This window comes from Lontra canadensis, unplaced genomic scaffold (genome assembly GCF_010015895.1).
Source record: "Lontra canadensis isolate GAN:19392208 unplaced genomic scaffold, GSC_riverotter_1.0 scaffold52, whole genome shotgun sequence".
Taxonomy (NCBI): domain Eukaryota; kingdom Metazoa; phylum Chordata; class Mammalia; order Carnivora; family Mustelidae; genus Lontra; species Lontra canadensis.
Window position 1 is genome coordinate 7,835,746 of NW_022631046.1, and position 23,721 is coordinate 7,859,466.

The 23,721-nt window shown below is 37.9% G+C and overlaps 1 protein-coding gene across 3 annotated transcripts in view; it reads right to left on the minus strand.

Moving 5' to 3' along the window:
* The window catches only part of EEA1 (early endosome antigen 1), a 124,869-nt gene that overhangs the window by 85,950 nt on the left and 15,198 nt on the right, over positions 1-23,721 (minus strand). For 2 of the 3 annotated variants that reach the window (XM_032874212.1, XM_032874213.1), the window contains exon 2: positions 1,887-1,979. In XM_032874212.1, coding sequence (XP_032730103.1) covers positions 1,887-1,979 — 93 coding nt within the window. Of the gene's footprint in view, positions 1-1,886; positions 1,981-23,721 lie in introns of those variants that run through there. The other variant, XM_032874214.1, reaches the window with a different exon arrangement.

Here is a 23,721-nt window from a genome sequence, read left to right on the forward strand (position 1 = left end):
TGCCCCTTCAGCCATTTGAGGATGGCCTTCTATAAAACCAGAACCAGGCCCTCAGCAGACACAGAATCTGCCTTAATCTTGTACCTCCCAGGCTCCAGAGCTCTGAGAAATAAATGTTGGTTGTCACTCAGTCTATAGTACTTTTGTTAGAACAACCCATACTAAGACAATATTATATATATTATTACATAAAATAAAACATAAATATGATATAAATAAAGCAAGGTATTGCTTTATTTCTATTTCTTTAAAGTCCTGGAGACTCAGGTGCCAGGGTGGCTCAGTCAGTTAAGTGTCTGACTCTTGATCTCGGCTCAGGTCTTGATCTGAGGGTAATGAGTTCAAGCCCTAAAAAATTAATTAATTAAAAAAATAAAGTCCTGGAGACTGTATTTCAAATTCCACATAGACAGCCACTAAGGGAACAAAGTTCAAACCTATAATTTGTTCAAAGTGGGATGCCAACCTTAAGGTAAAAGGGAAACAAACCTTAGAGAGAGAGACTGACAGACACACAGAAATATCATCCAAGACCTTAACAAGTATATACCCCAGCACTGGGCATATGAACATCTAGAGCAGTATTTGTCTGCCAATAGGAATAATTCATGACTAAAAACTAAAAGTGGCAGGAGGAAGAGAGAATAAGATAAGAATGTGGGACAGAGTGGAATCCAGAATACAAGAGAAAGGATTGAAATCTGATAAGAAAAGAAAACTGTCTTCCATGTATTAAAGTAAGAGAATAAAGGTGCAAATAGCTTTGATAACAAAATGAGGACATTCACCTAATAGCTCCTATTTTCTCAATGATATAGAAGGTGCCTGAGGGAAGGTGGGATTGGATAAGACTTAGGAGAGATATGAGGATAAAGAAGAGAGTAAAACTGTATCAGAGAGTAGGAAAATGACACTAATAAGAAACTATAGCAGGATTACCAGGCACTGCTCACTATCCACTGGAGATGTCTATCTATCTATCTATCTATTTATTTATTTATTTATTGTGGTCTGACCAAGGTCAACAATTAAACTTGCTCTTAAAATTCAACTGATACTTTTCTCCTCACTCTCATGGTCTTGTTACATCTCATCATGGTTAATATCCATATACATGAAATCAGATGGCCAGAAAGAGACGAAACAGGGAAATGAATGGAGAGAGAAATCCAGAAATACACAAGACAGAAGACAGACTCACCAACCAAGAGGTGCAGAAGTGGGGATCACAGAAAAGGGGACTGGGTAGGCAATACACTTGGGCCCAGAAAGGGGCAACTGACAGAAACTGTCAGAGCAGAATGTGAGTACATTGATGTCTTAAAACAATATTATTGGTGGTTTTTATGCTCTTCTCTTTCCTTTCCCCTTTTTCTATAATGAGCAAATGTTATTCATTAAAAATAGTAATAATAAAGCAACTACTACTGATTTCTTCAAAAATTTGAGTTCCTTCTTAGATTTATTTACTTTCCCCATTAATTTTTAATAAACTATGAAAGATAAAAGTTCTTACAAAGTTGTAAATGAAGATAGCAAATAATGTACAGACTTTACTAATTTTTCATTAGCTCAATAGTTCATGACAGTGCAAACACTAATTAACTGGTAATTTTTATAAATAGATTTAAGATCTTCCATTAAGTTGAGATAACATTAGCACTGAAGACAAATTAACAATATTAATTTTGTCTTAATACACACTTTCTCAGTCTTAAAACTAAACACCAGGATTTTTCTACAAGTGTGATTCAAAAGTCACATTCCAGTTTATAAGAGTGAGAGCTTTTCCTGCAAAAGTTTAAATTACTGACCATTACTCCAAATACCTGCTCATTTTCCGTTAAATAGTACCAAATTTTATCGTGAAATTATTATTTCCATACCTCTGAAGAGCTTTCATTATTGACATCCACTGTGTTTATAGGAGCTGCTGATGAATCTAAATCAGAACCTTGAGAGCCAACTCTCCCAGGAGTCTGAAACAAAGAGAGAAGAAAAATTAGATATTAATAATATATTCATAAACTATTTAACAACCGCAACAGTAATCAGGGCTAGCCTTATACATAAAAGCGGATGTCCTCTCAATAAAAGTAACAAACAGTACTAGCAGCTATCCTTTACTGAAGACTGTGCCTAGTACTGTATCAAGATCTCTGCCTGCATTCTCTCATTTTTAGTCTTTTTAAATTAATAAAAAGCTTATTTTTACATATAGTGCCTATAGTCTTCAACTCACTTTCACAAAAAAATCTTATTTAATCATAATGACACCTCCAAGAGAGGCAGGACACATGCTATCTCTATAGATGAGAAAACAAATTCAAAGTGGCTAAAAGGTTTCTCAAGATTGTACTGTTAACAAAAATCAGAAAGAACTAAAATGCTTACCTTCTAATTCCCCTTGCATTGCTCTCTCTACCATACCAACTAAACTACAATAATTTGAGGGTAGCTAAAAAGATCAACACAGCCCATTCATGCCAATCATTAGCAATCTATCTCCAATACTTGATATTTCATCACCAAAAATATATATAGTTTGGAGGTTCAAAGGTCTTTTTCTTTTTCTCTTGCAACACTTATCCTCTAACATTATCATTCATTAATACCTAGGTGTTACCTTAAAGGAACTGAAAATCTAGTAAAACACTGGGCAAGAAGAAAGATTCTTAGAACACAACAACTAACTTAATAATCCTTAGCAAAAAACATTTATGGTACACACCATCATTATTCTCACTTCACACAAAAGAGAACTGAGGAATGAAAACTTAAGTAATTTGCCCAAAATCACATGGCTAATCAATGGGAGAAAGGTTTTTAATTTGAGTAGTCTGGCTCATAATCACTAAACCATACTGCTTTTCTGCTGTACATCTCTGCTGAGATGCACCACCTCAAGCACCCAAGACTGAGTGCAATTCACTGTACTTGTCTCAACACGCAAACACCCTATTCATCACTATTAAATACTCAACATAAATGCCAAATAAGAAGGAAATGCTACTACTTTGAAATTCATCAATAAAAATGATTACGAAAGCTGCACTGAGGGGCACCTCAGCTCAGGTCATGATCTCAGGGTCTCGGGATCCAGCCCTTTGGCAGGCTCCCGCTCAGCAAGAAGTCTGTTTCTCCCTCTTCCTCTGCCGCTCCCCCTACTTGTGCTCTTTCTCTTTCCCTCTGTCAAATAAATAAAATCTTTTAAAAAAAAAAAGCTTCATAGAAAAATGACAAAACATACACACTATAATTATGTATAAAAACTATGTAAGAGATTCAAAGGATATATATCCCAAAATACAAATGATTTCTGTAGCAAGACACAGTTATGGATATTTTGGATTTAGGTTTTCAGGTTTTGGTTTTGCTCATTTTTTTTTTTTTTTTTTAGAATTCTAGATCCATAGTTAAATTACCTTTACACTGAAATTTTTCTTGTTATTAAAAATAAGAAAAGAAAAAAAAAAGCAGAACTCTCCAAATTGGATGATCCACATCCCTATCATATTTTCCCAAAATGTAACCTTCTAAAACTTTGTAAACTTACCCAGAGTATGACTTAATTGTGTTCATTTAAAATCCAAAAAATTCTTATTTTTAACTCTTCTATCAGCTATCCTCCTCTAAAAAACAAAGTAAGATTCTTTCCTAAAATGGTATGCTTGAGACACGAATTTATAAATAAATAAAAGCCAGCTATCTAGATTTGATGATACCTATGCATCTGGCAAAAAGGTAGCTCAGTGGCAAAAAGACCCTTTAAATTATATACTTAATATAAAGAATTATATAAAACTAGAAATTCATTTCAATAGCTTCACACCATAATGGTTTGTAAAACTAGTGACCCCATCCTCAAAAGACTGGAAACTAAAGCTGTGTCTCCCAAGAATTTCTATTTTCCCCATTTCTGTATCATTTACTTTTCCAAAGTACAGGTGGTTTTCATCTGAGATTTACCTTCCCTGTGAAGCAATTCAAAGATATATCTACACAATCCTATTACTGCCACTAAAAATATTTTTTCTTAAATTTGCCTAAAGTAGTCCTAATAAACAGACCTAAGTAAGCCCAAGAGGCATGGGAAGTAAAAGGAAAAACGAGAGAAACTATTGACACTTTTTCATACCCATATTTTAAACACATTCCCCCTAATTGTTGCTAAACTGTCTAATAACTTCTTGTTCAGCTCTTAGGTTGCCAAAATCCTATTATTTTAATGAGAAGTCCAATTACAGTAATGATGATCCTGAAGAAACAATATGAAGTATTCTAATTTTTCTACTTATAAGTTTTACTTTGTGAAAAACAACAGAATAATTTCTAGTAGGGATGCCTGAGGGGCTCAGTCAGTTAAGCATCTATCTTCAGCTCAGATCATGATCCCAGCCAGGGTCCTGGGATGGAGCCTGCCCCTCGGTGGTGTTAGGCTGAGCCTGCTTCTTCCTCTCCCTCTGCCACTCCTCCTGCTTATGCTCTCTTACACACACACACACACACACACACACTCCCTCTCTCTCTCTTTGTGTCAAATAAATAAAATCTTTTAAAAAAGGAAGAATTTATGCTAAAAAATTAAAGTAACAGGGAGATAAATATCTTCCAAATTATGCTTTTATAGAAAAGTATTACCTAAATTTAGGTATCTTTTACAGTAACCAAAAAGTATGTAACTCATCTATTCATCTCCCATGAAGCATCCAGCATTCTGGAAGGCTCTGGATGTCAAAAGGAATGGGGACAGCATAAGAGAAACAAGGACCATGCCCTGAGGTAGACTACATCCTGGCTGGAGAAACAAAACTAATGTAAACAAAAAGAGGTAGGAAAAAACTTGAAAAAAATTAAATGCTAAATGGAAGAGCTGTGAATGCAAGTAGAGTTCTGAGAAAAAAAAATAGATCAGTGCTAGTTCTGATATCTGAAAAAAAAAAAATTAATTCCTTGAAGGAAAAGTTAAATTTACTTAAGTGACAGTCATTCCAACTAGACAAAATTTAAAAATATACAAAAGCAGAGAATACAGAAAAAAGAACACGGATTTTTTTAAAAGATTTATTTATTTTAGAGAAAGAGAGAAGAGAGGGAGAGAGACAGGGACAGGGAGAATCCCCTGCAGACTCCCTGCTGAGCAAGGACCCCCCCCCCCCACCAAAGGGGCTCAGTCTCACAACCCTGAGATCATGACCTGAGTTGAAATCAAGTGTTGGACACTCAACTGACTAAGCCACCCCGGCACCTCAATAAGAACACTGTATGTTAATAAATGTGTTGGACAGAAAGTTACACACACACACACACACACACACACACACACATATACAGGTATTAAATAGGTTAGACTGATCATACAGAATGGGTAGGGGATATAAAACATTGAAATACACCATGGTAAACAGAGAATGGCCACAACTCCGGTCCAGATAGCACTTGCAGTTAACACAGACACCAAGCTGCCTCAGTTCCAAAGATCAATAACAGATAAAGAATTTATATTTTTTTAAGATTTTTATTTATTTATTTGACAGATAGATCACAAGTAGGCAGAGAGGCAGGCAGAGAGAGAGAGGAGGAAGCAGGCTCCCCACTGAGCAGAGAGCCCAACTCGGGGCTCCATCCCAGGCCCCTGGGATCATGACCTGAGCCGAAGGCAGAGGCTTTAACACACTGAGCCACCCAGGTGCCCCCAGATAAAGAATTTTTAAGTATTAAAGAGGTAGAACCATGTTCAAAAACAAGATAAGTATCTCAGTAGACCAAAAAATAAAACAGAAATACACAGAGTATAGAGTATAGAGTTCTGGGACCTAAAATAGGTAGAGTCAACCAAATTCTTACAGGATAAAAGGGACCAAAATGCCCCACATCTGCTAGGCATCAAGAAGCTTGGCCCACTATGGGAACTCAGAAAGTGGAACACAGCTATGGCCCTTGCCATGAACAGAAAAATTTTTAAAGGGTATAAATTCCATCAAGCCCTATATCTGGGCTTGATGTCTGATCAAAACTTTTTTTTTAAGATTTTATTTATTATTTATTTGACAGACAGAGATCATAAGCAGGCAGGAGACAGGCAGATAGAGAGGAAGGGACACAAGCTCCCCACTGAGCAGAGAGCACAAAAGGGGGCTCGATCCCAGGACCTTGGGATCATGACCTGAGCCAAAGGCAGAGGCTTTAACCCACTGAACCACCCAGGTGCCCCTGATCAAAACTTTTATAGGCAGGGATAAATAGGCATTCTAAGCAAAGCATTATTTATGAAAGTGAAAAATTATATATAATCTGTATGTTCAAAACAAAGAAATGGTTCACTAAATTATGACATACCAGGGGCGCCTGGGTGTTTATTAGAAAAATGATAATGCATGTGATACAATGTTAAATTTGTAAGAGGCAAAGTACAAAGTTTAGATATATTATAACTTGATTATATAAAAATATAAACACAAAGAAACTAAAAGGTCATATAAGACTGATGAGTTTTATGTTAGGGCTATTTTTGTTGTTGTTACTATTTTTTCCTTATGTAATTAAAAGGATGATGGGGCGCCTGGGTGGCCCAGTTGGTTAAGTATATGACTCTTGATCTCAGTTCAGGTTATGATCTCAGGGTTGTGATGTCAAGCCCCATGATGGGCTCCCTGCTCAGTGTAGAGTCTGCTTGAGATTTTCTCTCTCCCTCTCCTTCTGCCCCTCCCCTTATTCTCTCTCTAAAATAAATAAATCTTTTTAAAAAATTAATTAAGTAATTAATTAAAAGGATGAGATTTGTGTTGATGGGTTTTGTTAAGCACCAACCCACCTCCCCAAAAAAATATTTCATTAGTTTTTATCATACTGTTTAATTTCTCACTTTTTAAAAAAATTAAGTTTAAAAAAATATTTGGGGTTGCAAAAAGATCCAGATAATTACAGTCTAACACCCTTCGTTAATGTTTAGTTGCCTTGCCCAAAGTGATCAACATTTGAACATACAGGGGAAAAGTTTATAAATTTCAACCAAGTAAGAGTTGATGCCTGCAATATATAGACTACTCTATATTATTGGTAGCATAAAAATTGATTCCTACTACCAATAATTATAAGATCAATATAAAGCAGCATTAATCTCGGCAAAAACTGCTACTGAAGAATTAAATATAGGTCTTTGATGAAAGAACAGAACTTCACTGGAGAAAGAAAATGTTATCATTGTTTACTGTATACAATACCGTGGAAGAAAGTGTCACTTTCCTAGAAGTTTTAACAATATGAAGTTTCTTTGAAATACATATCTGGGACATCTGGGTGGCTCAGTTCATTAAGCAACTGCTTTCCGCTCAGGTCATGATCCTGGAGTCGCAGGATCGAGTCCCACAACGGGCTCCCTGCTCGGCGGGGAGTCTGCTTCTCCATCTGACCTCTCTCCTCTTATGCACTTGCTCTCTCATTCTCTCTCTCTCTCTCAAATACATAAAATCTTTTAAATACATATCTGACTTCAGACCAGTTGTTTATTGAATACAATTTAAATAATCTATGTGAAAATCCTTATTGCACTGCTATAATACAAAGCAAGCAGCAGCTGTATCTTCCACTGTCACTAAAAATCTTTATCTAATAGCAAAGAAAAATAGAACTAAAACCAGCATTTAGTAGCACATAAGAAACAACTATTTTTTATTTTTTTTATTATTTTTTAAGATTTTATTTATTTATTTGACAAAGAGAGGGAGAGCACACAAGCAGGAGGAGCAGCAGAGGAAGAGAGAGAAGCAGGCTTTCCACTGAGCAGAGAGGCCAATATGGGACTCATCCCAGGGCCCTGGGATCATGACCTAAGCCAAAGGCAGGCGCTTAACGAATGAGCCACCCAGGTGCCCCAAAACAACTATTTTTTAGATGAACAACAAACGGTTCCCTAATACTAGTGATATGCCAGGTCAAAGTTTCCAAACTCCCAATATACTCTCCCTACCCCACCAACTCTACATTTGATTTTACTCTAAGATCAAGCAGGAAGAGAGCAAAAACTTCATTGGTAAAATAAACCAGGTTCCCAACCTAATTGCTACTAAAGATAATGAACCCACCTCTAAATCCTACCTACCTGCAAAGCACTAAAACTGACTAAAATTTTAAGTAGAACAGTTTCTGCAGGTAGAAGAGATGTAATAAATGAATAAGCAAATGCATAACCCTTACCACTCTAGCTAAAACCAGGTAAAAAAGAAGGCAAACCAGCAAAAGCTGAGTTAATAATAGATTAATTTGCAGAAGAACCTAAGTTGACTAAAAATAAATGCTTTTGCAAAAATATTTGAAGAAAACATTGCTATATGATACTATGCACACTTTTTATACTTAGCAATATTAGTTCTGAAACTGGAAAGAATACTAGTATTAGAAATTAAATAACAGACAACCTCAAAATCTTGGGGATTTATCAGACATCTAGAAATATTTCTTATAAAATGTAACTTCCAGCATTGATTGTGTTACTCTATTTCACCCTTGGTCTACCACAAAATCCAATTAGGAAGATTTTCACAAATTCAAAGTTTGACAAGCCAGCTGCAAACATGCAGATCACCTTAACAAGAGTGCTTTAAATACATAACCTGATCCTTGTGCTACAATTGGATAACCCAATTATATCTTAGGCCCCTCACTACTACTTCCATATTATTAAGACCTAAGAACTTACCACATACAGATGAAGTGAAAAGTTACATTTGCAAATGACAAGTACTATTCCTTGGGCGGCTGGGGGGGGGGGGCGGATTTCATGAAAAGCATTTCAAGGCTTCCCAAGGGAGTTTTCAGGCTCAACCTCTTAGTTTACCACATACTCTCTAGATGATATCATCTACTTCCTTAATTTTAATTATCCCCAATGCTAACAAAAAATAAAGCTCTAGGGGTACCTGGGTGGCTTAGTCAGTTGAGCATCTGACTCTTGATTTCAGTGCAGGTCATGATTTCAGGATCATGAGATAGAGCCCCACATTGGGCTCCATGTTGGACATGGAGTCAGTTTAAGATTTTCTCTCTCCCTCTCCCCCAGACCTCCTCCCACCCCTATTCATGCTCTCTCTCTCTCTCTCTCTCTTTCTCAAAAAAAACTGTAAATCTAATCCATATCTCTGCTGAACTTCAAATTCATATTTTCCTGTTCCATAAATATCTCTACCTGAATGCCCTGAAAGCACACCAAAGCCAGCATATTCAAAACCAAATTACCTTTTTTCATAAATCTTTCACCCATCTGCATTCTCTACCGCAAATAACAGAAACAGCACACAGCCACCTTGCCTAAATCCAAAGCATTATTACCCTTAACTTCCCTCTTCCTTAATCTTCATATCCAATCATCTACATAAATTCTGAATCTATCCTTTCTCCAACTCCTTTGCCATTACTTTAGTTCAAGATGCCATCATCTCTCACCTAGACTATAAAAGAGAGACCTAATTTAGCACTCTATACTTCTATACCCACATTTCCAATTGCTTTCCCTAAACACCTCAAATGAATCATATCCAAAATTAAACCCTTCATTTATCTCAACCCTTTACCATCCCAGAGGAAAAGTTTTATTTTCCTCCTATGTTCTCCAGCATAGTTAATAATAATACTTTCATTAAAAGCTCAGTTAGGGGTGCCTGAGTGGCTCAGTGGGTTAAGCCTCTGCCTTCAGCTCAGGTCATGATCTCAGTGTCCTGGGATCAAGCCCCGCATCAGGCTCTCTGCTCTGCGGGGAGCCTGCTTCCCCCTGCCTGCCTCTCTATCTACTTGTGATCTCTCTCTCTCTCTCTCTCTGTCAAATAATAATAATAATAAAATAAAATAAAACCTCAGTTAAAATCTTTGTGAACTGGAATAGAAATTTGCACACCAAAGTTCATACCAGCATTATTCCTAATAGCTAAAAGATGGGAACACCCCAATGTTCACTGATGGGTAAATGGATAAACAAAATGTGGTATACACATACAACGGAGTATTGCCAACATTTAAAAGGAAGGAAATTCTAGGGAGCCTGGGTGGCTCAGTGGGTTAAAGCCTCTGCCTTCAGCTCAGGTCATGATCCCAGGGTCCTGGGATCGAGTCCCGCATCGGGCTCTCTCCTCAGCAGGGAGCCTGCTTCCTCCTCTCTCTCTGCCTGTCTCTCTGCCTACTTGTGATCTCTGTCAAATAAATAAATAAAAATCTTTTAAAAAAAAAAAAGGGAAGGAAATTCTAATACATGCTACATACAATATGGATAAACCTAGGAAGACGGGTTTTATGCTAAGTGAAATAAGCCAGAGACACAAATGGACTAGTATGTACGGCTTCATTTATATGAGGTACCTAGAAAAACCAAATTCATACAGACAGAAAGTAGAAGAATAGTTACTAGAGGGTAGGAGGTACAGGAAATAAGAAGTTACTGTTGAATGGTACAGTTTCAGTGTGGGATGATAAAATCTAGAGACAGATAGTTCTGATGGATGCAGAAATCTGCATGTACTCTCTCTCTGTCGAATAAAGAAATAAAATCTTTAAAAATAAAATAAAGTAAAATGGAAAATTTTATACTCTGGTTTCTCTTCAGATGGCATAAATCTTTTTTTTTTTTTTGCCTTTTAAAATGGCAAATTTTATGTCACCACAATTTTCAAAATTTAAAAACTTCTTAAAAACCTAGCTGAATCTCAAGTTGCTATTAAACCAACCACCTGGAAAATAGTTATTTCAAGTGATTTAAGAACTACACGGGGGTGCCTGGGTGGTTCAGTTGGTTAAGCATCTGCCTTTGGCTCTAGTCATGATCCCAGGGTCCTGGATAGAGTCCTCCATGGGGCTCCCTACTCAGTGGGGAGTCTGTTTCTCCCTCTCCCTCTGCCCCTCTCCCTGTTCGTGCTTTCTCTCTGAAATAAATATTTTTTTTTAAAGAACTACACAGACTTAGTGAGATACATAGTTTAAGGACAAAAATAACTCCTTTTAAAAAAACACCAAAATTCATTCAGTAATCTTATAAATGATAATATTAGTACTGTTTTGTTAAAGCTATTTATATATTTTTTAGGAAAAAATATCTGTGTAAATGTTAGGAACCAAGATATTCAGTATAAGACTAAAGAGATATAAACTGGGCGCCTGGGTGGCTCAGTTGGTTAAGTGTCTGCCTTCGGCTCAGGTCATGATCCTGGGGTCCTGGGATCGAGTCCCGCATCGAGCTCCCTGCTCGGCAAGGAGCCTGCTTCTCCTTCTGCCTGCCGCTCCCTTGCTAGTGCTCGCTCACTCTCACTCTCTGACAAATAAATAAAATATTAAAAAAAAAAAGACTAAAGAGATACAAATATAAACTCATAGTAAAAACTATTTTATACTCTTAAATTTGAACTCATGTTTTGTTTTGCCATATATATAGGGATATAAATATTCCTAGTTCTTATCACTTAAAAACTTATCAATGACAACTCAGAAGCAATGAGCACCCTTAGTGCCCAAACAATTGTATCTAAATAGCATTCCCCACTGAAAGGAACCAGGGCTCTTAAGAGAAATGACAGATTTCAGCCGGGAGGAGAAATATTACAAGATGAAACTGGGACATACTATTGTGTCAAAAGCAAAGAAGCTAGCAAACACTAATCAGGTCCTGTCAAAATGACAAGTCACTTTGAAAGCACTTCCATTAGTTAAAGCTGGGGCAATGTGCACATCAAAAAAGTCCCATTGACTTCAATTGATTGAAATCTACCAAATATATATAAATCTGTGAGTTCATTTAAAATCCACAAGTTCTCTTACTTCAAGGACAGAAAAAGTCAAAAGACAAGCAAGGCTCATTCATCACTGCTAGTGTATGTACCAATTCTTATTCTGAAAATTAGTAATTAAAGAAAGAAAGATTCCACCCCCAAACTACTAGAACTCATACAGCAATTCAGTAATGTGGCAGGATACAAAATCAATATACAGAAATCGGTTGCTTCCTTATACAACTAACAATGAAAATATAGAAATTAGAGAATTGATTCCATTTACTATAGCACCATGAACCATAAGATACCTGGGAATAAACCTAACCAAAGAGGTAAAGGATATGCACTCAAGGAACTACAGAACACTCATGAAAGAAATTGAAGAAGACACAAGAAGATGGAAAAGCATTCCATGCTCATGGATCGGAAGAATAAACATTGTTAAAATGTCTATACTGCCTAGAGCAATCTATACTTTCAATGCCATCCTGATCAAAATTCCACTGGCAATTTTCAAAGCGCTAGAACAAACAATCCTAAAATTTGTATGGAGCCAGAAGAGACCCTGAATTGCTAAGGAAATGTTGAAAAAGAAAAACAAAACTGGGGACATCACATTGCCTGATTTCAAACTTTACTACAAAGCTGTGATCACCAAGACAGCATGGTACTGGCACAAAAACAGACACATAGACCAGTGGAAAAGAGTAGAGAGCCCAGATATGGACCCACAACTCTACGGTCAAATAATCTTTGACAAACTAGGAAAAAACATACAGTGGAAAAAGACAGTCTCTTCAATAAATGATGCTGGGAAAATTGGACAGCTATGTATAGAAGAATGAAACTCGACCATTCTCTTACACCAAACACAAAGATAAACTCGAAATGGATAAAAGACCTCAATGTGAGGCAGGAATCTATCAAAACCCTAGAGAACATAGGTAGTAACCTCTTTGACATCAGCCACAGCAACTTCTTTCAAGACAGGTCTCCAGGGATGCCTGGGTGGCTCGGTTGGTTGAGCAGCTGCCTTCAGCTCGGGTCATGATCCCGGTATCCTGGGATCAAGTCCCACATCAGGCTCCTTGCTTGGCAGGAAGCCTGCTTCTCCCTCTGCCTCTGCCTGCCACTCTGTCTGCCTATGCTCACTCTCGCTCCTCTCTCTCTGACAAATAAATAAATAAAATCTTAAAAAAAAAAAAAAGACAGGTCTCCAAAGGCAAAGGAGACAAAAGCGAAAATGAACTTTTGGGACTTCATCAAGATCAAAAGCTTCTGCACAGCAAAGGAAATAGTCAATAAAACAAAGAGGCAACCCACAGAATGGGAGAAGATATTCGCAAATGACAATACAGACAAAGGGCTAATATCCAAGATCTATAAAGAACTCCTCAAACTCAACACACACAAAACAGATAATCATGTCAAAAAATGGGCAGAAGACATGAACAGACACTTCTCCAAAGAAGACATACAAACAGCTAACAGACACATGAAAAAATGTTCATCATCACTAGCCATCAGGGAGATTCAAGTCAAAACCACATTGAGATACCAGTTTACACCAGTTAGAATGGCCAAAATTAACAAGACAGTGAACAACAAGTGTTGGGAGGATATAGAGAAAGAGGAACCTTCTTACAGTGTTGGTGGGAATGCAAGTTGGTGTAGTCACTCTGGAAAACAGTGTGGAGATTCCTCAAAAAATTAAAAATAGAGCTACCCTTTGACCCTGCAATTGCACCTACAGGCATTTACCCCAAAGATACAGATGTAGTGAAAAGAAGGGCCATCTGTACCCCAATATTCATAGTAGCAATGGCCACAGTCGCCAAACAGGGAAGAGCCAAGATGCCCTTCAATGGACGAATAGATAAGGAAGATGTGGTCCATATATACACTGGAGTATTATACCTCCATCAGAAAGGATGAATACCCAACTTTTGTATCAACATGGACAGGACTGGAAGAGATTATGCTGAGTGAAATAAGTCAAGCAGAGAGAGTCAATTATCACATGTTTTCACTTACTTGTGGAGCATAAGGAATAACACAGTGGACATTGGGAAAAGGAGAGCAGAAGTGAGTTGAGGGAAATCAGAGGGGGAGACAAACCATGAGAGACTGTGGACTCTGAGAAACAAACTGAGACTTTTGGAGGGGAGGGAGTTGGGGGGTTGTATGAGCCTGGTGGTAGGTATTAAGGGGGGTACATATTGCATAGAGCACTGGGTATGGTTCATAAAAAATGAATCTGGGAACACTGAAAAAATAAAATTAAAAAAAAAAAAAAAAAAAGAATTGGGGCTCCTGAGTGGCTCAATTGGTTAAGCCACTGTCTTCATGACTCAGGTCATGATCCCAGAGTCCTAGGATCAAGTCCCATATCAGGCTTCCCCTGCTCTGCAGAGAGCCTGCTTCTCCCTCTCCTTCTGCCTGCCACTCCCCCTGCTTGTGCGCTCGCTCGCTCTCTCTCTCTCTCTCTCTCTCTGTCAAATAAATAAAATCTTAAAAAGAAAAAAAAGAATTAAGCATTTACTCTGTCCTTCCAGTATGCACTGAAATTCATGGCAACCAAACAGCCCGCTTTCTTTATAGAAAAATGTCAGCTAATGTATGCAGAAGGAATGAAAGATTTAGAAAATCACCATTTTGCAACTGTTGATAAAATCAGTCTTCTCAACTTCAATGACATAAAACCTCTCCTGAATATCCCTCTTCAAATAAGAAATATTCTGACCTTTAAATTCTATCAGGTCTCTTACTTATATTCTTTTAACACTAATCATAATATAAGGAAGAAGAAAGTTATGTCTGTGTGAAATTGTTTCAATAATGACCCTCAATGAATCACACCTATATTTTAATGCTCTTGTAATTCTCTTGTGTAATCCTCTCCCACATGGATTCTGGACTGGCCATGCGACTTGCCTTGGCTAATGGTAGGGTAGCAAACGAGATACAAGCACAGACTTGAAAAGTTCTTGCACAATGGGATTTGCTCTCTTATTGATGGAAACTCTTCTGCTACAATATAAGCCCAGGCTAGCCTTAGACTTATGTGGCCCAACGAATATATTCAGCCATCTGAGTAAGTACCTTAGACTAGCCATTGAATCAAACTGACAAATAACCCCAGCTATAAGAATAACTTCAAGAGAGTCCACCAGAAGAACCACTCAGCCAGGCCTAACCCAAATTGCTGACCCACAAAATCTAGAGCAAACAAAATGGTGGTTGTTTTAAGTTAAGCCAAAGTTTGAGGATGGTTTACTTTGCAATAGATACAACTAGATACAGTAAATATAATGTGGTCTCTTCTCAACAAAATAGAAAAGGAACCTTTTGAGGCTAATAATCCTAAACAGAATAAGGTATTCACATTTCCTAATAAGGTCACAATAAAAGTGTCCACCTGAATTTAATGGGACATACAATAGTTTTAATACATTTTTAAAAAAGGATTAATGTAACTACTCCATTACTTCATTCTGTTTTCCATCTTTTTTTTTTAACTGTTCAAGTTAAACAAGAAACAGTAAAACTAAATGAAAACTGCCAATCTAGTTTTCAGGGTATTTGAGTAAAATCAAGATGTTTTTATTCTTCGACAATAGTTATTGGTGGAAAGAATGTTAGAAAACCACCCCTTTCATACATGGTTAGTGGCAGTATAACTAAACGTAAAAAAGGTACATACTCTCTGACTTAATGCTTAGGAAATTACTCAGTGGACAAAAGTACCACCTATATATGTACAAGCATGTTACTGCAGTATTATTTCTAACAGCAAAACTGAAAACAAAACTAAAATGTCCTTCAACAGGGAACTACTTAAATTTTGATAATCCAGACTATAATATAGCTATTAAAAATAAACAAATAATAAAAGAAGTTAATTCTGGGGCACCTGGGTGGCTCAGTCAGTTAAGTGTCCTACTTTTGATTTTGGCATGATCTCAGGGCCATGAGAACATGCCCCATCTGGGGCTCCACACTAGGCATGAAGCCTGCGTAAGATTCTCTCTCTCCCTCTCCTTCTGAGCCTCTACCCCCCCGCCCCACCCGCTCACACTCTCTCTCAAAAAGAAAAGGTAGTTCTGGAAGTGGTGGTACTAAAAGATGTCCAAAGTATATTAAGTGCAAAAAAAATCAAACTCATGAAGAATATCATATTTGTATAATATTAATGGATATATGTATCAGAAAATTGTGAAAAAATAGAAAGAAACTATTAGCAAGGTTTACTGGGGCAGGGACCTTCTACTTTTCATTTTATACCTTCTGTATTCCCAATTCTAACTCCTGGTTGTCAGCCTCAAACCTCATATAAATTTTGTTTCAAGTCCTTTCTGCTTGCTCTAAGTCTTCAACCTTGAAAATGGTCACTAATACTCTTCAATAATCTCCATTATAATTCTACCACCTTTAAACTTGTCTCATAATTCATTTTTGCTAATTACTTTCTTTTGTCCTCAGAGTTCCTTATTTCTCTGCCTTCTTAAAACTGAATATATCCTGATCCATATTAAAGTAGAAGGCTTACTCAGATTTTTGCAATAATATGACCTAGAAAATTTATGGTACCAAATAACTCCACAGATGATTCTCTATCCATCATACAACCATATACAATAACAATAAGCTTCTTGGGGCACTTGGCTGGCCAATAGGTAGCACATGATAGGCAGACTCTTGATGTCCGGATCCTGAGTTCAAGCCCCATGTTGGGTAGGGTTACTTAAAATAAATAAATAAATAACTTTTTTAAAAAAAACAGTAAGCTTCTTTACCAATATATCACACATTTAACTCTAACTCATTTGTATCAGCTGAGAACAATTCCTATTTCTTGAAATGTGAGCAATTCCACCTAACCTAGAGCCATTCTACAACTTTAATGAGCAAGCAAATACAGCCACCTATGTTGTTAAACTACTGATGCTAAATAGAGTCCATTCCTTGTTCAATTTGCCTTTCCAAGTGGCTTCTAAGGCTATGCCCCCTGTTGCACCTAATTCCAACCCTTTCCAAAATTTCTCAAGTGCTAACACACAATATACTTCTGTATCCTAAGTCTTTCCTGCTGGCCTACTGACACACAATACTACACTCTGCCAGAGAAGGGGGTCAGAAGCATATTATTATTGAATGACTGGCTCTTGTTTTCAGCAGGGTCTGTCAAGTGTTCCAAAAACAGAAGTCCACCTAAATCTAGGAAGAGTGATTCAAAATATAGAAGTTGGAATCACGCAGAGCTATATTCAACTTCCAGTTTACCCACTTAGAAGTTCTGTTGATTTAACTAACTTCTCTAAGCCCAAATTCACATTTGTAAAGTGGAACTAATAATGTCAGCTCTACAGCCCTACAACCCATAGGTTGTAAGCATTAAATTAAATAATACATTTAAAATGTTTAAACCAGTACCTAGCATTTGATAGATATATCATAAATAATAGTCACTCATCATATTAAGACTTGAATCAAACTTTAAAAGTTGGAGAGCATCTCAGAAATTATGTTCCAATTTTATCACTTCATAGATGATGAAACTAAGCCCCTAGAAAGTACAACTGGCTTACCTGACATCACTCTGCTATCTAGTGTTAAAGGTGCAATTAAAACTTAGGTTTCCCAGGTCCTAATTCAATATTCTCTCTACTAACCAAAATATTTCTTGGTCACCTGTCAATACCCATCAAGACACTTAATTTCTCTAATCTCAATTTCTTCAATGATAAATTACAGGGACAGATTGTGAATCATGAGTAAGGATCCTTCCAGCTCTAAAATTCTCATTCTATGATTCATCTGGGTCCTAAACTGGCTAACTTAAAAGTATGTCCCTATAAACAGTCAACTACATTTCCGATCTCAATATGTACTTTGCTAATGGTTACATAAAAGTAATTTTACCTCTCAAAAGAAGCCAAATCAAGAAAGGAAGGAAGAAAGGGGCAGCCAAGTCAGTGAGAAACTGAGATTATTAAAATTATGTTATTAGTAACTAAATTGAGTTTGTAGACTGCACACAATTAAGTCAACGTTTAAGGGTTTTTAAAATATTTAACATATTCTTAAAATATCTAACATAGGGATGCCTGGGTAGCTCAATCAGTTAAGCATCTGCCTTTGGCTCAGGTCATGATTTCAGGGTCCTGGGATCAAGCCCCACATTGGGCTCCTTGCTCAGCAGGGAACCTCCTTCTCAGAACTTCTGCCTGCAGCTCCCACTGCTTGTATGTGCACTCTGGTGCTCTCTCACTCTCCCCCTCTCTGACAAATAAATAGATAAATAAATCCTTAAAAAAATCTAACATATAATTAAATATCTAACATGTAGTTAAAACTGAGCTACATGTTTGATGGAAATTTAGAGTATTATTTTTTTAAGATTTTACTTATTTGAGAGAGCTAAAGAGAAGGCACAAGAGCAGGGGGAGTACACAGTACTTTAGAATCTAACAGAAATTTTCATCTACTGGCTATGGATACCTATTGTAAGAAATATGTAGAATATCGGTTTCAAAGAAGTAGAACATAAAGTTCATAAAATTAAAATCATCCCAAATATAATCATCTTTTATCATACAAAAATCCCTAAGAAAGACTATCTCAACAGCAGATGACTTATAATTTGAGTTCCCAAGGAAACAGACTCTGACACTCTGAAATCTACAAGCAGGCTTACTGGGGAGTGCTCTCAAGCACTTGTGGACACAAGGGAAGCACGACTGGGCAGAGGGAGAAGATAAACAGTACTGATGAGGAGCAGTTGCAGCAGCAGCCTCAGTTAATCCTCCCAAGAGTCCTGAAGCTGATGGCCCTTCACAGAAATCCCAAATCAAGGCGGGAGGATGATTCTTTGTATTCCCCACATCAGCCAGCAATGAGGCTGCTTCCAGGAAAGGGACATAATCTTGGGTGAGGAAGCTTCTTTCTATTAGGGTATCTCCCACAGAAGGACACAGCTATGAGCCATCAGCAGCCATGACTCTAGGCAGCTAGGGCAATGTGTGTCTGTCTGAAGGAAGACCTAAGTGCCAAGTCAAAGCACCCACTGCAACAAATGCCCCTTACTTGCATTTGAGATACTCATAAAGGGCTATACATGGCAGAGTGAGGGGAGACAGTGGATATCTGGGTAAAGAAGGAAAAGACATACTATCTTCTGGAACCTACTACACGTATGGCAGGTCCTGTGACAGTCGTCTTACATGAGTTATCAAATTCTATCACTGAATCCTTGTTTCCTATAGACAGTTTTTTCTCAGCAAAGATGCTAGAAAACAGGGGAAAAGTTATTTGCACGTATTATATACCATATTTAAAATGCTCCTTTAGTGTGGCAAATGATGGTTTTCAAATAACAGTTTTACCCTAACAGCACTTCAGAAATCACTGGGTGGTGTGCTCAGTGGACAGGGAAGGAAAGTGAAGCCAAGAAACACTCAATGATTTGCCTAAGACATGAACTCAAGTCTCTTGCTTCCAAATTCAGTGATTTCTCTACTTACTTTGGTGACTTTATACTCAAAAACTTAATAAAATAAAATAAAATAATCCTGAGGCATGAATCTTATTTTAAAGCTCAATACCAACTTCTTCTGGGTCATTTGCATTTTCAAAATCATAAACATAAGAAACTTGAGTTTTATTCTAGTTAAAGAAATGCCAATTGGAAGTCTGGCTAAATGAAATATTCTATCTTTCTATTAAAAATAATAGCTAACAGAAGATGGCGGAGAAGTAGCAGGCTGAAACTACTTCAGGTAGTGGGAGATCAGCTAGATAGCTTATCTAAAGATTGCAAACACCTACAAATACAACGGGAGATCGAAGAGAAGAAGAACAGCAATTCTAGAAACAGAAAATCAACCACTTTCTGAAAGGTAGGACTGGCGGAGAAGTGAATCCAAAGCGACGGGAAGATAGACCGCGGGGGGAGGGGCCGGCTCCCGGCAAGCGGCGGAGCAACGGAGCACAAAATCGGGACTTTTAAAAGTCTGTTCCGCTGAGGGACATCGCTCCGGAGGCTTAACCGGGGTGAAGCGCACGCGGGGTCAGCGTGGCCTCAGGTCCCGCAGGGTCACAGAAGGATCGGGGTGTCTGAGTGTCGCAGAGCTTGCAGGTATTAGAATGGGGAAGCCGGCTACAGAGACAGAGCCGAGGAGTGACTCTCAGCTCGGGGTTACCTTGAACCGGTCGCAGGCTCGGTCAGCTCGGAGCGCGGCCGGAGGCCAGGGTGACGGGAGCAATTGGGCGCTGTTCTCTGAGGGCGCACTGAGGAGTGGGGCCCCGGGCTCTCGGCTCGTCCAGGCCGGAGACTGGGAGGCCGCCATCTTCATTCCCGTCCTCCAGAACCCTACGGAAAGCGCTCAGGGAACAAAAGCTCCCAAAAGCAAACCGGAGCGGATTACTCAGCCCGGCCCCTGGTAAGGGCGGTGCAACTCCGCCGGGGGAAAAGACACTTGAGAATCACTACAACAGGCCCCTCCCCCAGAAGATCAACAAGAAACCCAGCCGGGACCAAGTTCACCTACCAAGGAGTGCAGTTTCAATACCAAGGAGAGCAGCGGAATTCCAGAGGAGGAGAAAGCAAAGCACGGAACTCATGGCTTTCTCCCCATGATTCTTTAGCCTTGCAGTTAATTTAATTTTTTTTTCCATTTTCAATTTTTTTCTCTTCTTCTGCTAAATTTTTTTAACTTTTACCCTTTTCTTTTTTAACGTTTTTTAACTAGTTTATCTAATATATATATTTTTTTCCTTTTTATATTTTTTCATTATTGGTTTTCTTTTTTTGTTTCTTTTTTCTTTTTTCTTTTTTTTTTCTTTCTGAACCTCTTTTTTTCCCCTCCCCCCCCCCCTCACGATGTGGGATCTCTTCTGATTTGGCTAAAGCATATTTTCCTGGGGTTGTTGCCACCCTTTTAGTATTTTACTTGCTCCTTCATATACTCTTACCTGGACAAAATGACAAGGCGGAAAAATTCACCACAAAAAAAAGAACAAGAGGCAGTACCAAAGGCTAGGGACCTAATCAATACAGACATTGGTAATATGTCAGATCTAGAGTTCAGAATGACGATTCTCAAGGTTCTAGCCAGGCTCAAAAAAGGCATGGAAGATATTAGAGAAACCCTCTCGGGAGATATAAAAGCCCTTTCTGGAAAAATAAAAGAACTAAAATCTAATCAAGTTGAAATCAAAAAAGCTATTAATGAGGTGCAATCAAAAATGGAGGCTCTCACTACTAGGATAAATGAGGCAGAAGAAAGAATTAGCAATATAGAAGACCAAATGACAGAGAATAAAGAAGCTGAGCAAAAGAGGGACAAACAGCTACTGGACCATGAGGGCAGAATTCGAGAGATAAGTGACACCATAAGACGAAACAACATTAGAATAATTGGGATTCCAGAAGAAGAAGAAAGAGAGAGGGGAGCAGAAGGTATATTGGAGAGAATTATTGGAGAGAATTTCCCCAATATGGCAAAGGGAACAAGCATCAAAATCCAAGAGGTTCAGAGAACCCCCCTCAAAATCAATAAGAATAGGTCCACACCCCGTCACCTAATAGTCAAATTTACAAGTCTTAGTGACAAAGAGAAAATCCTAAAAGCAGCCCGGGAAAAGAAGTCTGTAACATACAATGGTAAAAATATTAGATTGGCAGCAGACTTATCCACAGAGACCTGGCAGGCCAGAAAGAGATGGCAAGATATATTCAGAGCACTAAACGAGAAAAACATGCAGCCAAGAATACTATATCCAGCTAGGCTATCATTGAAAATAGAAGGAGAGATTAAAAGCTTCCAGGACAAACAAAAACTGAAAGAATTTGCAAACACCAAGCCAGCTCTACAGGAAATATTGCAAGGGGTCCTCTAAGCAAAGAGAGAGCCCAAAAGTAGTAGATCAGAAAGGAACAGAAACAATATACCATAACAGTCACCTTACAGGCAATAAAATGGCACTAAATTCATATCTCTCAATAGTTACCCTGAATGTTAATGGGCTAAATGCCCCAATCAAAAGACACAGGGTATCAGAATGGATAAACAAACAAAACCCATCTATATGTTGCCTACAAGAAACTCATTTTAAACCTGAAGACACCTTCAGATTTAAAGTGAGGGGGTGGAAAAGAATTTACCATGCTAATGGACATCAGAAGAAAGCAGGAGTGGCCATCCTTATATCAGATCAATTAGATTTTAAGCCAAAGACTATAATAAGAGATGAGGAAGGACACTATATCATACTCAAAGGATCTGTCCAACAGGAAGATCTAACAATTGTAAATATCTATGCCCCTAACATGGGAGCAGCCAACTATATAAACCAATTAATAACAAAATCAAAGAAACACATCAACAATAATACAATAATAGTAGGGGACTTTAACACTCCCCTCACTGAAATGGACAGATCATCCAAGCAAAAGATCAACAAGGAAATAAACGCCTTAAATGACACATTGGACCAGATGGACATCACAGATATATTCAGAACATTTCATCCCAAAGCAACAGAATACACATTCTTCTCTGGTGCACATGGAACATTCTCCAGAATAGATCACATCCTCGGTCCTAAATCAGGTCTCAACCGGTATCAAAAGATTGGGATCATTCCCTGCATATTTTCAGACCACAATGCTCTGAAGCTAGAACTCAATCACAAGAGGAAATTTGGAAAGAACCCAAATACATGGAGACTAAACAGCATCCTTCTAAAGAATGAATGGGTCAACCAGGAAATTAAAGAAGAATTGAAAAAAGTCATGGAAACAAATGATAATGAAAATACAACGGTTCAAAATCTGTGGGACACAACAAAGGCAGTCCTGAGAGGAAAATGTATAGCGGTACAAGCCTTTCTCAAGAAACAAGAAAGGTCTCAGGTACACAACCTAACCCTACACCTAAAGGAGCTGGAGAAAGAACAAGAAAGAAACCCTAAACCCAGCAGGAGAAGAGAAATCATAAAGATCAGAGCAGAAATCAATGAAATAGAAACCAAAAAAACAATAGAACAAATCAACGAAACTAGGAGCTGGTTCTTTGAAAGAATTAATAAGATTGATAAACCCCTGGCCAGACTTATCAAAAAGAAAAGAGAGAGGACCCAAATAAATAAAATCATGAATGAAAGAGGAGAGATCACAACTAACACCAAAGAAATACAGACAATTATAAGAACATATTATGAGCAACTCTATGCCAACAAATTTGACAATCTGGAAGAAATGGATGCATTCCTAGAGACATATAAACTACCACAACTGAACCAGGAAGAAATAGAAAGCCTGAACAGACCTATAACCAGTAAGGAGATTGAAACAGTCATCAAAAATCTCCAAACAAACAAAAGCCCAGGACCAGATGGCTTCCCGGGGGAATTCTACCAAACATTTAAGGAAGAACTAATTCCTATTCTCCTCAAACTGTTCCAAAAAATAGAAATGGAAGGAAAACTTCCAAACTCATTTTATGAGGCCAGCATCATCTTGATCCCAAAACCAGACAAGGATCCCATCAAAAAAGAGAACTACAGACCAATATCCTTGATGAACACAGATGCAAAAATTCTCACCAAAATACTAGCCAATAGGATTCAGCAGTACATTAAAAGGATTATTCACCACGACCAAGTGGGATTTATTCCAGGGCTGCAAGGTTGGTTCAATATCTGCAAATCAATCAATGTGATACAACACATTAATAAAAGAAAGAACAAGAACCATATGATACTCTCAATAGATGCTGAAAAAGCATTTGACAAAGTACAACATCCCTTCCTGATCAAAACTCTTCAAAGTGTAGGGATAGAGGGCACATACCTCAATATTATCAAAGCCATCTATGAAAAACCCACTGTAAATATCATTCTCAATGGAGAAAAACTGAAAGCTTTTCCTCTAAGGTCAGGAACACGGCAGGGATGTCCGTTATCACCA